The sequence below is a fragment of the Talpa europaea genome, assembly GCF_964194135.1.
Source record: "Talpa europaea genome assembly, chromosome: 4".
Lineage (NCBI taxonomy): Eukaryota > Metazoa > Chordata > Mammalia > Eulipotyphla > Talpidae > Talpa > Talpa europaea.
In genome coordinates, this window is record NC_140070.1 from 40,377,834 (window position 1) to 40,395,895 (window position 18,062).

General features: G+C 41.9%; 1 protein-coding gene across 1 annotated transcript; it reads right to left on the reverse strand.

The window, feature by feature from the left end:
- Positions 1-454: 454 nt before the first annotated feature.
- On the reverse strand, positions 455-4,932 carry LEPROTL1 (leptin receptor overlapping transcript like 1; the record flags this gene model as incomplete). Its single annotated transcript, XM_084231776.1, has 3 exons — positions 4,862-4,932; positions 1,796-1,982; positions 455-571 (listed from the first exon to the last, which is right to left on the reverse strand). The coding sequence occupies exons 1-3, from the start codon at positions 4,897-4,899 to the stop codon at positions 455-457; spliced, it is 342 nt and encodes a 113-aa protein (XP_084087902.1). The 5' UTR covers positions 4,900-4,932.
- Positions 4,933-18,062: the final 13,130 nt, after the last annotated feature.

Consider the following 18,062-nt stretch of genomic DNA (forward strand, 5'->3'; position numbering starts at 1 on the left):
GAAAACTTATTTTTACAACTTTTTGAAATAATGGAGGTTAAATTATTTTAAGAGAAAAGATGTAATTTAGCCCAGTTAAATACAGCCAGCAGAATTCTGAATTCTTAACCAATGCAAATGGTTATTACATTTAAAAAATGTTTAACATTGCATATTGATTAAAAAAAAATACTGAACAGGGGAAACACATAAATATTTAAGTTCAGCAGGACACCACAAACAGCATACTATAGTTAAGTGTGAAATCAATCAAGCTTTTCCAAAAGAGAAAATCCTTTTAATCCTTCAGCAAGTCTCTGTGAAAATAGTATGCTTACAATAAAAGTGAGAAGGGAGCACCTAGAATACCCCCAAGAGGCTTGCTACACCATTCAGCATTACTGCCCCATCTCCTGTGTGCATGATGACCAACAAATGACAAGAAGTCCACTTGACAATGGTTCAGAAATTCTTTTCACCACTGCTGCCAGCTGAAGTCATCATTACTTCCAAAGACCAAGAAAAAGCCTAGTATAGTTGCAAAGATGACTGTGTTTCCTGTGAGAACAAGTGCACAAGCTCCCCACTCAATCTATGGAAATAAGATATAAATACTCAAGTTAATAGGCATATGAAAACAAAAAGAAAATGAAAAGCAAAGCAAGCTCAAGTTGTATTATGCGCTGCTTGGAAACTTATTTTTACAACCTTTTGGAATAATGGAAGTTAAATTATTTTAAGAGAAAAGATATATTTTAGCCCAGTAATACAGTTGTACGCCAATCATGATCTAAAACACATAAGATTTGTAATAACTTTCATATGACCAAACACTTAGTGGTACTTCTATACTGCTTTTATTTATCTTTGGTTTCTTTAAGATGACAAAGTCAAAGCAAGCTTGACCTCTGGGCTCTGAAGAGGCAGCCCAGAATTCTACAATTTTCTACTTATAAAGATATTTGCTTTAGGGCCTCCTTGGTGGCACAACGGGTTGAGCACAGCACTGTGAAGCTGTCCATAGCCTATGCAGCATGGGTTCCATTCCGGGCCAGCCACGGAGATACCCACATGGTGCGGTAGACTTCTCCTGCCTAGCCCGCTGCTCCCCTCAGCAGTGTTTTCAATCTGTCTGCATGTTCTGCTCCCCACTCTATCTCTGGTGAATTCTCTCACCCTCCTGTCCCTCTGGCCTGTACCCCAGTTCTTGTATGAATAAAAAAATAAATCTTTAAAAAAATAAAGATATTTGCTTTAATTCTTTCTTAGCGAATCCAAATTTTTATCTTGAGAGCAGATAACACTTAAAGCATCAAGATGAAAACACATGCATATATGTCTTCCTCAAAGAAGAGGGTAGTTAAGTGCTCCTTCATGCCTTCTCTGCCTCTAGGAGATAGAGGAATGCATCTGACTGGTGAGTTTGGGAGGAAGGTGAGTACACATATTAAGTATGTATTACTACCCCCTTCTCCTTTTTTTGTACATTCCATTTTGTGAAGAATACAAGATGTCCTGAGGTCTTTCAAATTCTAAGTTGTTTATGGCAGGTCTGTGGTAATTTAGCACTTCATGAGTTGATATGCTCAATTCTGAGTGAAGTATTGGCAAGCTAACTTTGTTTGAGCTTTAAGCCATGCTCTTCAAGATCATTTTCATCAGTTAATAAAAACAACAAAGGCAAGGATTTTATTTTTGTCCTTCAGGCCTCCATGCCTCTTATCTCTTTTTTACATCATTTAACAAAAACATTTTCCTGAGAAAAACTTAGCACAGGTTAATATAAAATCATAAATAGAAGAATGTATTCACTTACCAGATGTGCTCTGGCAAATACAATAGGGAGTCCAAAAGCTGAGACAACAATGCCTGTTGTAAGAAATATGGCCAGTTCCTTACACGCATTACTCATAGCATCTGTATCGTCTACTAATCTTCTTGCTATGCAGTATGGAATAGGTGAAAGGATGTAAAAAAACAGAACAAAGAGGGGCCAGTATTGGCTAGAAAAAGAAAAATAAGTTAATGTAGTTTTTGCTATATATGTTATTTTCCTACACATGAAATATGCTTTTTCTTAATAAGGATCAACGGAATATTGCAAGGTACGAAGCATGATACAATTTAAAAATAAGCAGTAACCTAAAGACTGAAAAGAGAAATATTCAGAGTCATGTTACTCAGTTATGACACAATAATTAAATATTTCTTATATTAAAAGAAAATGCTTTATAAATTATAACAATTGGAATCAACAACCAAAATTCAATTTTTTTTTTCATTTTAGGTTATGAATAGAGGCATCTGGGAATATTACCAGAGTAATTTTTGAAATTAAGATTTAGTCCTTTGACTACTAATGTATGACAGCATTAACATCAATCTGAAATATCCCCAACTTTACTTAGGTCATTAGGAAATTCCAAAACACTGAAATCAAAATACAGAAAATGAATTAAAATTACGATTGAAGACTTTCAGCCAGAATACCAAATTTATTATCACAAAAAGATGGCTTTTAGCTTACATTCTAGCTAATTGTGTTGCAGTAGAGGCATTTTCTTGTTTAATAATGTAACTATTTATGGAAGATACTACCATTGGAGGTAGAGGGGACAGCTCTGCACTATTTTTTGCAACTTCCTGAAAGTCCATAATCATTTCGAAAGAAAAGTTAAAATGAAAATAGATGGTCATAAAATAAAATACCCATCATAATAGAGTACTATGCTCCTGTATTCTGCCTATTCTCAGAAGTCTCATGAGGTATTCCAAGTTCTAAGTTTTTTAGGGTAGGTCTGTGGTTGTTTAGTGCTGGGTGAGCTGATGTGCCCGGGTCTGAGAGTGAATTATTGGCAAAGATTTATATTTTCCTGAATATTTTGAGAAAAAAAAAATCACAATGCTTAAGAATAATTAAAAAAAAGAAATCAGAGCACAAAGAGTAAATTCAAAGTTGCCCATGCTTCCTCTGCTTTCTCTTTCCCACTCTCCTACAGGGTTTCCTGTGGGTCCTTCCACATTTTCATACAGATAAAGTATAAAAATATAAATAAATCTCTGTAGTTTTTCATTTAACAATATATCCTCAATAACTTTACATATAGCACTTGTAGCTCTTCATTGTTCTAAGATTGCCTAATATTTCCATTGATGGATATGGCATAATTTAACCATTTTTTAAACAGATCTTTAGGATGCTTCTAGCTTATTTTGTTATTATAAAAGACTCTAGGAGCCTCCCTGGTGGCACAAGGGGTTAAGACTCAGCCTGTGAAGCTATCTGCAGCCTCTGCAGCAGGAGTTCGATCCCTGGCAGGCCAGGGAGCTACCCACATGGCACAGCAGACCTCTCCGGACTCACCTGCTGCTCCCCCTCAGCAGTGTACTTTGGTCCATCTGCCTGTTCTGTTCCCCACTCTGTCTCTGGTGAATCCTCTCACCCCCCACATTTCTGGCCTGTACCCCAGCTCTTGTACGCATAAATAAATAAATCTTTAAAAAAAGTAACAAAGAGGGCCTCCCCTGGTGGTACAGCAGTTGAGTGCTGGGCTGCGAAGCTGCCCGCAGCCTCTGCAGCACCGGTTCAATCCCAGGCCACTGGAGAGGGTCCCACATGGCGCACAGACCTCTCCTGCCCCGCCCACTGTTCCCCTCAGCAGTGCGTTTCATCAGTCTGCCTGCTCTATTCCCTGCCCTGGCTCTGATGCATTCTCTCACCCTCCTGCGCTCTTACTGTGCCCAGTGCTTGTATAAATAAATAAATAAATCTTTAAAAAATAAAAATAAAAAAGACTATCATGAACATCTAAACTCCCTTCCCCTATGTCTTCACAAATCTTTGCAAGTAGATTTGTATGAGCTCTATGAAGTGAATGGGCTACTTCAAAGAATACACCCGTAAGTCACAAGCAAACTGTCTTCCAGAAGATCGCTATTACTTGTACTTCCACCCATTGTATACAACAGAGCCTAGTTGTCCATATTGTATATTTTTGTCAAAGGATGTAATTTTCTTTAGAATGAGGCTGAATATATATTCATGTGCTTATTAGCAATTTGCAATTCTTTTTTATTTGTTCATTTTTCTACTGGGTTGTCTATGTTTTTCTTACAAATGTGTCCTATCAATTTTCAAATGTTATTTCTATTCTAAGGAAAATAATGTCCTATGACTTTTTTTTTTAAAGACTTTTTTTAAGGCTTTTTTTTTTTTTAAAGATTTATTTATTTATTTGTTTGTTTGTTTATTTGTTTATTTATACAAGCACTGGGTACGGTCAGAAGCCCGGGAGGATGAGAGAATTCACCAGAGCCAGAGTGGGGAGCAGAGCAGGCAGAAGGACCGAAGTACACTGCTGAGGGGAGCAGCGGGCGGCAGGAGAGGTGTGCGCGCCATGTGGGACCCAGGTGTGCACGCCATGTGGGACCCTCCTCCGGTGGCCGGGGAGCAGCTGGGGATGGGGATCGAATCTGCGCTGCAGAGGCTGGGGGCAGCTTCGCAACCCAGCGCTCAACTGCTGCACCACCGGGGAGGCCCTCTATGACTTTTATTTCTTAGCCAGTCTCCTGACTGTTTATGGCATTTTTCTGAACAGTTTAATTTTCTTGCATTTAATTTTATTAATAGGTGCTCAAAATGGAGCAGTAGCATTGGTTTACTGGGTAGCTATGTGCCATTAGTTACCCGCCAGTAGTCAAGGAGCCACAGCCAAAAGTTTTTTCTATACCATAGCATCCTAAAATCTACAAATTTTAAGTGAAGATATTTTTAAAAGGTCTGTCTTTGGTAAATAAACATTTCTTAGGGATACTTCTATAATAGTAAAAATGCAGAAAAATTTAACCCTCTAATCCTTAAAAAACCAAAAATTTTACATACTTGTATTTTGGAAGGGCACATCCAAGCATCAGAAACATCAGCCCAATTGCTCCTCCAAAGGACAAACTAATCAAAGCTGCAAAGTAAATGAAAAGTCAAATAGAAATGTTAGTTAAACTAAATTAACATTATTTTTAAATCACTATAAGCAATCTGAACACTTACCTGTGATCTCTGAAGTCAAGAAGAAAACACAAACACACACACATGTATTTAAAGTGAGTGAGGGCAGAGGAGTGAGGGCGGAGTGGGGGTTGGCCTCCTTGGTGGCACAACACAGCACTATGAAGCAATCTGCAGACTCTGCAGCACAAGTTCGATCCAGGGCAGGCCAAGGAGCAACCCACATGGCGCAGCAGACCTCTCCTCTCTCGCCCCCTGCTCCCCTCAGCAGTGTATTTCAGTTAGTCTGCCTGTTTTGTTCCCCACTCTGTCTCTAGTAAATCTCTCACCCCCAGCCTGTACCCCAGTTTTTGTATGCATAAATAAATAAATCTTTAAAGTGAGTGAGACATCATAAAAGTGTAAGTTATCTAATATTAGAATAAATCTTTTGTGGCACCTTCAAGGCAAAATAAAGTGACAGTAGTTTCAAAGGCTGACCTATCATTTGTGCACCACCACATTCCCCAATTGCTGGTTCCATTTCTGATGAGTATCTCAGTCGCCAAGATCAATGGTCCTCCAGGCATCAGAATTATATTTACCCCACAGATCATTACAGTTTTGACAAACAGTGTGGAGAAATGCCACATTCTTGGCTTTACTGGCTTTTAGAAGCCTCATCCTGTGAGGAAAACTCTCTGGATCAACTCTCTATATGCACATATACCCCCAGTGTACATAAAATTGATAAGAAAAAAGTACCCAAGGATATCTATAGTTAATAATTCTGATTAATTTTGTTACAGACCTTTAAAAGGTTTGCAAAATTACAGCTCCCCTAATTTCCTAATCCCTTAGAAATGTGAAAGGTAATGGATACAATCCTTCTGTAGTATTACTATTTTAAGACATTAACACAAGCAATAGACGCAATCTGAAAGTGAAAGTTTCTAAAGTTACTCACTTATACACTGTACAAAGCATAATATTTTGTAAAGTGTTTTCACATATATCAGTGAGTAGAAAAAGCTTTGAGTTGCATAGTTAATGACCTAAAACAAGCAAAGAAACAAATGATCAATTTATTTTGAGTTCAACAGAACCTATTTCTGCAACTACAGTAATTAAGAGAAGAGCTTATGTTTGTATTTTTTTAATGATACACTCTATTAACCTTTAATGAAATGATTAAGTTCCAGAGTGCAGATCTACAAGACAAAAGCTAATACATATAAATAAAATTGATAGTAAAGAGGTTAATTGCTTCCAAGTACTACATACGTTTTTTTGAATTAAAATGGTGACAGTCAGGCCTCCCTGGTGGCGCAAGGGGTTAAAATGCAACCTGTGAAGCTATTCTCAGCCACTGCAGCAGGAGTTTGATTCCCCAGGGTGGCCAGGGAGCAACTCACATGGTGCAGCAGACCTCTCCTGACTCGCCCGCTGCTCTCCTCAACAGTGTATTTCAGTCAATCTGCCTGTTCTGTTCCCCCCTCTATCTCTGGTGAATCCTCTCACCCCTCTTCCCATACCTCTGGCCTGTACCCAGTTCTTGTATGCATAAATAAATAAAACTTAAAAAAAAAATGGTGACAGTCAAGGACCTCCGCTGACATGGAAGCTTGGCAGATTTAGTTTCCGAATAAAGATCTGATATAGATCACGTAGATTTATGATGTAGATTCATATGCTCATCATGTCAACCCTGAATACATTTACTGAGTCCTTAATGCCATACTTCAGTTACAGAAAAAAAAAATTGCACTTTTACAGCAAAATTGCACTTGTTTACAGCAAACGAGGAAACTGAAGTTTAAAAGGGAATGCAATGTAACCTATAAGCACAGCACTGAGTTTATCATTTATTCTCTTCTGATCAAAACAGATTCTCACCATGTACCCTGCCTTCTGTCACATATCATATGAGGCTTATTTTCTGCATTCTAGTCACAATGAGCCCTCTTTCCTTTCCTGAAAGCAGCAGGCGCTCTCACCCACATGGCTTTTGCACATGTTGTCTTTTACCTCAGACATTTTCATTCATTCTCGTCATTCAAGAAATATTTACTGAGAGCTAAATAGATAATAGGTGCTGGGATATGTTAATATGTGAGACAAGTCCTTTCATACAAAGGAGCTTGCATTCTTGTCCCCCTCCTTTCTTCTTTCCTCTGAGTTGACTTTTCCTTCTGATGTCAGCTCAATCATTTCTTCTTCAGTGAAGTTATTCCAAACCTCCCAACTAGCCCAATCCCCCTTCCTTTCTCTCTCTCTCCCTCCCTCCCTTCCTTCTTCCACTCAAGTATCTATTGAGTACCTTGTGTATATCATATATTGTCTTGATACGGACATAAAGCAATGAGGGAAAAAAAAAATCAAAGCTCTTGTTCACATGAAGCTTATATTCTAGAGTGAGAAGAAAATGATTTTAAAAGTATAAGCAAGTAAATGTCAAGTGCTATGAAAAAAATCAGATACAGTATGTAGAGTAAGAGGATGCTATTCTAGACACAATGGCCTGGGAAAATGTCTTTTTTTTTTTTTAAGATTTATTTATTTATACATACAAGAGCTGGGGTACAGACCAGAGGTGCAGGGGCGGGGGTGTGTGTGAGAGGATCCACCAGAAACAGAGTGGGGAGCAGAATAGGCAGTTACACTGAAATACACTGCTGAGGCGAGTAGCGGGGTAGACAGGAGAGGACTGCTGCACCATGTGGGCCATCTCCCTGGCAGGGGATAGATAGTACTGCAGTGGCCTCGGACAGGGTCATAGTGGTACGTCTTAACCCCTTGTGGCACCAGGGAGGCCCCTGGGAAGATGTCTTTGATGAGGTGATACTGGAGCAGAGATTTATATAAACTGAGAGTGTGGCTATCTGGAGTAAGCATTCCAGGCAAGATATGCACATGAAGCTGTCTACACTGTATGGTGCCCTCGGGTTAGCTACCACAGCTGTACTCTTCTCACATTGATTTGTATTGGTCTTTCCTTCCAAACTGTTCACTCCATGGAGGCAGGGAAAATGTTGATGGCACACGCTAGCTCTTAACACTCAATAACAAGTATTTGTAGAATGACGAAAGGAAATCAAAAGAGAAAAGGAAAAAAAAAGAGGTTGGAGCGGGGAGGGAAGGAAGAGGAGAAAGATAAAAGAGAAGATACAGAGTGGAGCGCCCAAGATAGCAGAGAAGAAACAGCACATAACTGAGAATCAGGAAGCACTGGGTCCTAGCTCCTACTAATTACTAACTAGCTGCTGAAATAGCTGATCTGAGTGTCAGTTTTTCTTCTGAGTTGAAGTAGATCTAAAATGCAAGTAAGTCTCTGAACACTAAAGATACTTGAATAAGACATGTCCATTTTTTGAAATGCAGTTGTTAAACATTTGAGTTCACCACACTACAAACACTATATGGTGATGCCATATTTCTTAAGAAGTTGTTTATCCAAAACAATAGCTTAGAATCCTGAAGGAAGCAACAGTCAAAACGAAAGAAACAAAAGCAAATGCCACAAGGTGCATATACTAAACCTAACATTCTTTATAATAAACCTGAAAGTCATTAATTCACTTTTTTTGTGACACAAATGTTGTACGGGAATTGCGGTGGAGTGAATTTTTTGATTTTTAAGGAATTATCTATGTTCATTTATAGATATATGTATTTCCATAGGCAATTCATAAACCCAGAACAAAATAAGGTAACCTTCCTTTGCCAACAGTGATTACTGTATCTTGTAGCCCAATATTCTATAAACTTGAACATCTTGTTTCCCAGGTTGAAACAAATGAGAAATAGGAGGGAGACCTGCACACAAGCAAGAACCTTTCTCTGACCGAAAATGAGACTGGAAAAAAAAAAAAACCAAAACAACAAACGAACCTCAAAAGGCATACCAATTTGTGGTAATCTTGGCCAAGAGACAAGTAGTCTTAAGACTTCAATGGTCTCTGAGGCTAACATTCTATGATAATTAGTTATATCTTTATCATCAAAAAATCAAAGTCTAAGTTCTTTCAGCAAACTCAAACAGCTGATGAAAGATGATTTCCTTTAAAAAAAAAAAAGTAACTAAAATGACATTAGATTCAGGCATCAAAAAATAATGTATCTTGACATCTCACCTGCCAGTAACATGGGATAAAATAAAGTCAATGGAGTTAAATACACTTCTCAAAAGTAGTCTCAAAACTTGTAAAGTTTTCCTAGTCTTATGAATGAGCAACTGTTGATTAATACACAAATTTCATCATTTGTGTATAAAATGTTGTCCTAGATGACACATCATCAAGGCAATAATTTATACTGTAATTAAGTGATGCAACAATTGGAAAGCAAAACTTAGATGCTTCTGGTTTCTACTCCCAAAGTCTCTGGGGTAGGGATGGAAGAGGCCAATTATTTGAACTCTCTAGTGACAAGTGCTGGTTCTGGTTCTGTGATTACAAAGAACAGGGGGAGAAGGGATCAGCTCCCTAGCCTGGGAGTAAACTGAGAATTAATGGGAAAATCCAATATATGCCAAAGTAATATAGGTAAATGGTTCAGCATCAACACTCATATCAACATTCCTTCCTAATATAATGATGACAGGACAAAGGGAAAAAAAACCCTGATAAACAATCATAACAATCAGACAATCTTACTGAAACCGAAAGTGTTAAGTGCAATACCATCGAACACACTTTCACCTGATCAATACTTATGTAGCATTGGAGAAGGAAATTATAAAATACTTTTAGACTCCTGCATTCGATACTAAAGAAATGTGAAAACCGGCAGCATCCGAAAAACCACAGCATTGTCATAACTGCCTTTCATACAAAATTTAAAGTGATCTATTATAGTTCAAAGAAGACTGGAAAGTTTTAGCTGCTAAGATGACAAGTATTTATATGGGAAATGTCAGACATTCAAAACAAACAAGAGACAGTAAAAAACGAGTCTGGGAAAGTAGCTCAGTAAGTTATGTTTAAAGGAAATAAAATGCACAGTAAAACACTGATATCAAAGTTCTCCACTTCCTGTTTGTCCACCACTCCTACAGAGGCAGGTCAGGATATCAAAGCCATTCGTTTATAAGAAGTTGAAAATGTTCATGGAATTTGCTTCTAGCCACTAACAAAATTAACAAACAGTTGGAAAGAATGCAATACTCCTTCCAAGAAAATACACAAACAAGAGTATTTCCCCCTAAGTTCCAGCACTACTTTATTTAAAAAGGAACGAACTAAATACAAACTTTGCAATGTGAAAATGCTGGATCATGCGGTTTAGGAGGGGGTAGAGAACAGGAGCACTTAGGGGTCGCTTACACGGTCTACCCTATTTAACAAAACAGCACCAAGCTACGAGCAGAGGTCCTGAAGTGGATGTAACCGCCGAGGCTTCGGCAAGAACGGTCCCCAAGCTCTCCCAGGGGCGTTCCTGCGGGGCTTAGCTTAGCTCAGCACCCCGAGATCACAACTTGTGCCTTTAAGTGGGAGATGACACTGATTTCCCGTAACTGGCATCCCTGGCGGCCTCAGCCCCCCAAAACCCACTCTGGCCGCGTCTCTTGTGCATGCAAACTCCTGCAAAACGAGTGCGACGGCCCAAGTCGGCGCGGGACTCCTAACAGACCGCGAACCACTTCTTTCTTTGTGCGGGGGGCGATGGGTGGGAGACAGGCTGCCGAGATGGGGAGAGAGTGGGGCTGCGGAGCAGGCGTCGCCCCCGCCGTCCTCTGCAGGCGGGCGCCGCGCCCACCCCGGCTCGCGGGCTGCGAGGACCGAGGCGGGGGTCGGGGGTCGCGGCCGGCGCAGGGACCCCAGTGGCGCGCGCCGGGCCCAGGAGGTGGCGTGCGGGGGCCGCGTGGGACCCCTTCCCTCTCTCTCCCGGCGGCCACCCGGCCCTCCGGCGCCCCCCGCCCCAGGCCCACCTTTGATGCCGGCCATGGCGGTGACGTCTCTCGTGGCTCCGGGACCCGAGGCGTCGGCCGCGAGACCCGAGGCGCGCGGCGGCGGCGGCCAGACAACACCCGGAAGTGCGCGACGCAGCACTTCCGCCGGCGGCTCGCGCTCGCGCGGGGACGCGGTGGGCGCGTCGGCCTCGGGGCCGTGGGCCCGACCCCTTTTTCACTTGCGTGGCTCCTCCGCGGGTTTCCGCCCTGGAGGCTTTCCGCCCGCGCCCGGGTTCCGGGGCCGTGCAGGTGCCGCACTCGCTGTGCCCCTCGGGGTCGGCGGAAGCTCCTGGCTGTGGCCCGCGGCAGCCTCCCTCCTGTGGGGGGCCGCGAGCCCGAGGGGCCGCCGAGCTTTGGGAGGCCGGCTGTGATGTCTGTGAGGGCTAATTTTGCGTTCTTTAAAGTGCACACTTTTCTCTTTCCTCCCTAGCCTTGCAGTAAGAAGTAAGGCCGAAGGGGTGGCTTACACTTGGCTTCTCGGTTTCCTACTCAGAACTGGGGTTCAGGCAATGTTAGGGGGAAATGATGTCCTGAGCTAATTTCCTCATTTGCCCTTCCCTTGTAAATAAACCTTTTATTAACCTTTCGCATGTGCCTGCAGTAGAGCATTGATAAGTCCTTTTAAGCGCGTGGGTGAGGACCCACAGTCAGGCACCCTGTTTTGTATTGGGGTTGCTCTATAACAGCAAGAGCCCATCGCCAGAGATCGCAGTGGGACCTGGTAAAGGGTGGATCTCTTGGGCGTCAGTGAGATTCCCAGGATTTACATAGTAACCTGGATGGGAAGAAAGGAGAAAACAGAGGCACAAATGCATTCATTTGAGTCATCTTACACGTTTGTTAGAGAACATCTACTAGGTATTGGGAAAAGGCACTGAGGTGAGCCACACTAGGCAGCAGATTCTGCCCTCAGGGAGCTTGCAGTTTTGTGAAAGAAACATAAAAAAAATTGTGAATTTACAGCAGTGATAACAGCTAGGTGATGGCTAGGTAGATAGTCCATGAAAGCCTTTGATTTAGATCAGTCATGGAAGAGTTCCCTGAGGGAGTGTAACTTGAGAAAAGGGAAAAGCCACTACGAGGAAGGGGCCACTCAGGGGAGTTTTGGTGGCAAACTCTGGGAGTTTGTACAGAAAAAGATTGGTCTGTTGGAAAAAAGCCAGTGATATTTATTGCGCGGGGTGGGTGGGATGGGGTGGGGTGGGACACATGTTACACAGCAGGATCCTAAATAAGGTTTTTTTTCCTCCCATGAGCAATGATAATCTTTTGAAGAGTGTGAAAATGATAGAGGTGGAGGTATTGAGAAGCTTAAGATATTGTACACCCTACTTTCCTTCCCTACACTTCTAAGGTGGAGTTACATTTTAAACAGCAGATCACTTTTTTTTTTTTAAAGATTTATTGATTTATGCATACAAGAGCTGGGGTGTAGACTAGAGGTTGATGTGTGTGTGTGTGTGTGTGTGTGTGAGAGAGAGAGAGAGAGAGTGTGAGAGAGAGTGGGAGAGGATTCACCAGAGACAGGATGGAGAGCAGAACAGGCAGATCTACTGAAATACACTGCTGAGGGGAGTAGCCAGTGAGACAGGAGCGGTCTTCTGTCATGTGGGTCAGCTCCCTGTCTGGGGATGGAACTGGTGCTGCAGTGGCTGCTGATAGCTTCATAGTGCTGAGACTTAACCCCTTAGGCCACCAGGGAGGCCCAGCAGATCACTTCTTGAAGCTTAATGCCCTCAATCAAATTAACAGGTGTGACTTTTTCCTACACGTTAGTGCAAAAAATTGTGCCATCTCCTGTAACATGATGATAGTGTTTCCATTAAGGATGTGGTAGCAAAAACAAGGCACACTTGAACATACGCTCTAGAAATATGTGCCCCGTTCTATAGTCTGTGAATCACCAGCTCCCTTCCTTGAAATACTGAAGCAGGCATATACATTCTCCTCCCCAATCATCTTGAAAGGAGTAGGTAGAATTTGGAGAAGTAAATGATTCTATCCCAAATTGTCACAACAACCCCTATTCTTACTTTGTTCCATAGTATTTCATCCTTGAAGCAGAGAAAATTAAGAGAACATAGTAGAGACAGATGATCAATGATAGTGGTGTTGGGGGTGATAGTTTTTCTTATAGACTCATAGCTCGGCTACTGGGGCCAAGATTACCTTCTTAGCATGTATTTTGGGGCTTCCACAAACCCGCGAATGAGTAAAGTGCTACTCCTCTAATTCACTCATTTTGAATGCCAATGGGTTGAGCTTTACAGACATTCATTGATTTTCTGATATTAAGGGGCGACTGAGATTATTCATCAAGTTATGGAATCTTAAGAGGTTGTATTGTTTTTTCTTTTGCTTTTCCTTGAGATTCACAGTGGTGCAAAGCAAGGAAACACCATCCAAGGATTATTTTTGTCCTGCAGATGTTGTCTAAGGTCACTTCAGATCTTAGAAAACATCTGTTTTCAAATGTTGCATTTCCAAGATCCTCTACATCAGAATTCTTTGGGATGTTTCCTAAAAATACAAAATCCCAGGTCTCACTTTGGAACTTTTGAATCTGAACTTACATGGGCAGAGCCTAGGAATCCGAAATTTTAATAACCATCCTAAATCATTCCTATGCAAACTGAAGTTTAAAAATTGTCTGAAAATGGTAGAATGTCAGGAGTTTACCTCATCAGTTTTCCAAGTTAATCCCCAAATTAGCTAATACTGCATCCTCTAAATGTTTGAATGTTTTGTAAACTTAGAATTATTAACCCTTACAGACCAAGTCAGCAAAATCTCAGTTTTTATTTAAAAAAAATTTTTTTGGGCCTCCCTGGTGGCACAAGGGATTAAGACGCAACCTATGACGCTATCTGCAGCCTCTGCAGCATGAGTTCAATCCCCCACCAGGGAGATACCCACATGGCACAGCAGACCTCTCCTGACTCGCCTGCTGCTCTCCTCAGCAGTGTACTTTAGTCAATCTGCCTGTTTTGTTCCCCACTCTGTCTCTGGTGACTCCTCTCACCCCCCACACCCTGGCCTATACCCCAGTTCTTGTATGCATAAATAAATAAATCTTTAAAAAAAATCTTTTTTATTATGGAAACATTTAAGTATGAAAAAACATAGAATAGTATAATGAACTCTGCTGTGCCATCAGCTACCTTCAACAATGAACATATGGTCAGTATTCTTTTCTCTGTACTCCCCATTTCCATCCCACAACATCCCATATTATTTTGAAGAAAATTCCAGAAATAATTTTATCTTTAATATTTTGGTATGTTTTTAAAAGGATTCTTTTTTTAATAGCAATTCTTTAATAATATCTAATATCCATTACATTTAAAATATTCTGGATTACCGAAAAAATGTCTTTTAATAGTTGGCTTGTTTGAATCAAGATCCAAATCCAGTAAGTCCACACGTTGATTTGATTACTAAATCTCATCAGTTTCAATCTGTCACAGTCAGCCTCCCAGCCCTACCCCTTTACTTTTTTCTTACAGTATTTATTTTGTGAAGAAATCAGGTCTTTTGTCTTGTAAATTTTCCACATTCTGAATATGGCCAGTTCCATCTGTGGTATCCATTTAATATCTTCTTTTATCCTGTTGCTCATAAACTGGCATTTAGAGCCAGATACCTGATTAGTTCAGGGTTCATTTATGCCTTGTGCTTCTTATTGCATCATCTGGCACATGATTTATTTCATTAGGGGTTGTAGTGTGGTGGTTTTTGAATTCTATTATTTCTTTTGCCTTTATTACCTGCAATTCTTCAACTAAGTAGAATGTTCTGTCATCAAGTATTTGATTACCTTGAAATATAATCATACAGGAAAGGCATTATGATACTTCTCTTTATCAGTTTTTAGTGTCTTGAGTTGGATACGTAACCATCTCCAAAGATTATGATGGTTTCTTTACTAGTTTGATTATAACTTAAAAGGATTCTTAAAAGTAGCATAACCATAGTACACTTATCATAACCCAAAACAAAGTGAATGTCATTACATAGGATCTAGTCAGTGTTCAAATGTCCAATTGTCTCCTAAATGTCATTTATTTTATGGTTTCCTCTTAACAGTCAAATCAGGTTTACACATTACTGTTGCTAAGTCTCAGAGATGTTTTAAGAAACTACTACTTAGTATTTAGATCTCAGCTCAAATGGTAACTTCTCAGAACTTTCCTTGGACATTATATTTATTATGACACTTTATATCATATTACCTTGTTTTCTTCTTGAAGGCACTTATTCATCTGAACCACATTGTTGGTTTTCTCTCCCACTAGAATATAAATTAGTACAACCTTTTATGTTTTGCTCATCACTGTCTAGAACTGTACATAGCAAATGATGGCATTTCAAATAACAAATTCTCTTGTTAAGGTAACTAGTGATCTCCACATTGCAAAATCCAAAGATCACTTTTTAAAAAAAAAGATTTATTTATTTATGCATACAAGAACTGGGGTACAGGCCAGAGGTGTGGGGGGTGAGAGGATTCACCAGAGATAGAGTGGGGAACAGAACAGGCAGATCTACTGAAATACACTGCGGAGGGGAGCAGCAGGCAAGACAGGAGAGGTCTGCTGCACCACGTGGGTAGCTCCCTGGCCGGCTGGGGATTGAACTTGTGCTGCAGAGGCTGTGGATAGCTTCACAGTGCTGTGCTTAACCTCTTGTGCCACCAGGGAGACCCCAAAGATCACTTGTTTGAAATTTTTAACAGCGGACACTTATTGATCATTGTCTCTTTGTCTCAATTACCACATTACTTTCCTGGGTTTTCTCCTACATCACCAGAGTTTACTTTCAGACTGTTTCTAAGCGCGTCTGCTGCTCAATTTCAAATGATAGTGTTCTTTTAGTTTGGTCCTGGTCCTCCTTCTTTGCCACAATTAAATTCTCTCCCTATTCATTGTATCTCTTCCCGTGACATTAAACACCATCTTTATTTGATAATTTAACTACCAAATTTACCTGAGCTTTGAAATTTAGACTTATAAATTCAAGTGTCTACTTAACATGTCTACCTGACTACCTAATAGTCATTTCACTCTTAACATGTTGATAGCAGGATTCCCTATTATCTTTAATCCTATCCTAAGTAGTCTCACTCCAAGCCACCACTGCTCTAACTAAGCCTGTGGAATTAGGGTCTTGCGCATCACCTGCATAGCTTCCAAGTGGAGGGAGTCCTCCTTATCTTTCTCATCACTTAAGTGTCAAGTTTCAAAATCACTTCCTCAGCAAGGTCCTTCTTGAAATGCCCTCTCCTCACTCCCCACATCCCAGTCTTTATTGTATTACCTTGTTTTGTTTCATCCATGCACTTATCACTAGTATCTCTGTTCACTATCTTTTTTTTTTTTTTTTATAGAGGCATGTTTTTATTTATTTATTTGTTTGTTTGTTTATTTGTTTGTTTGTTTATACATGCACTGGGTACAGTCAGAAGCGTGGGTGGGTGAGAGAATTCACCAGAGCCAGAGCAGGGAGCAGAGCAGGGAGACTGATGAAATACACTGCTGAGGGGAGCAGCGGGCGGCAGGAGAGGTCTGCGCGCCATGTGGGACCCTCCTCCGGTGGCCGGGGAGCAGCCAGGGATCGAACCGGCGTCGCAGAGGCTGCGGGCAGCTTCGCAACCCAGCGCTCAACCACTGCGCCACTGGGGAGGCCCACTGTTCACTATCTTGTTATTTGTCCTTTCGTAAGGACAATCTAAGTTGTCCAATCTAAGTTCCAAGAGTACAGGAACCTTCTTTGTATCCTCCATACATAAAACAGTGCTTGGCACATATCAGCATTCAATCTATTTGTTGAATGAATGCATGAGAAACACCCAGGCTTGTCAGACAGTAAAGATAACACCTGAGCACTTAGAACTATTTTCTCTGGCCGGTTCTTCAATTGAACAGTAGTTTCTCCTCCTGAAATTCTGTCAATTCTAACTGCTTCCAAGTACACGGGGATATGTAAAGCTTTAAACTGTTGAAACTGTTGTAGAGCAACCCCGATACAAAACGGGGTGCCTGACTGTGGGTCCTCACCCGCGCGCTTAAAAGGACTTATCAATGCTCTACTGCAGGCACACGTGAAAGGTTAATAAAAGGTTTATTTACAAGGGAAGGGGAAATGATGAAATGTACAGCTCAGGGAGAAAAGTGGGAGACAAAGTTTTAAATGAGTCCTACCCGATCCGCCGATCAGGAATCCCAAAATGGCGCTCTCAGAGTTGGCCACCAGCCAGGAGCGGTGAAGCCAGGAGACGAGCGATCGCGAGCCAGAGAGCGAGCCAGAGAGACCAAGGCCCACGTGTTTGGTTTTTTATATCCAACCTGGCTGCCCAACTCCACCCTCAGGTCCCAGCCACCCTCCCTTGGTGGTGATGGGATTTGTCTTTCCCAGAGTCTTGATGGCTTTAGTCTGGAGTGGGGGTGGAGTCCACAAAGCCTGTATGGGATTAACTCAGGACATCACTTCCCCCTAACAAAACCAGAGGCCATATTTCCTTGCTAACTTTCGCGCCACTGGCATCTAGTAAACAGTAACACGTGCTGGCGCTCTGCTAGGTGCTGAAGGCATAAAGTTGAATAAGGCACAATAACTTCCTTTGGGAAGCTTGCTGACATTTTTTTTTTTTAAATTATTTATACAAGAGCTGGGGTACAGGCCAGAGGCATGGGAGGGTGAGAGGATTCACCAGAGACAGAGCAGGGAACAGAACAGGCAGACTGACTGAAATACACTGCTGAGGGGAGCAGCGGGGAAGAAGGGAGAGGTCTGCCGCACCATGTGGGTATCTCCGCAGCCGGCCGAGATCGAGGCGGCGCTGCAGAGGCTGCGGACAGCTTCACAGCGCTGCACTCAACCCGCTGCGCCACCGGGCAAGCCCTGATATTTTGGAACTACACAGGATTACACTTCTCAGGTTTCGCGCTGCGGTAGTTTCAGCGTCTTAAACCGCAGCACCTTCGCGCACAACCTTCCCCAGCCGCTGCGCCCCGCCCTCGGCCCCGCCCCCGCAGCGGCGCTCCGCCCGCGACCCCGCCCAGGGCCTCGCCGAACCCCAGGGGCGGGGCCGGCAGCGCCCACTCACGCTCCCCCACGCGCTGCCCCGGCGTGACGTGAGACTGGCGCGCA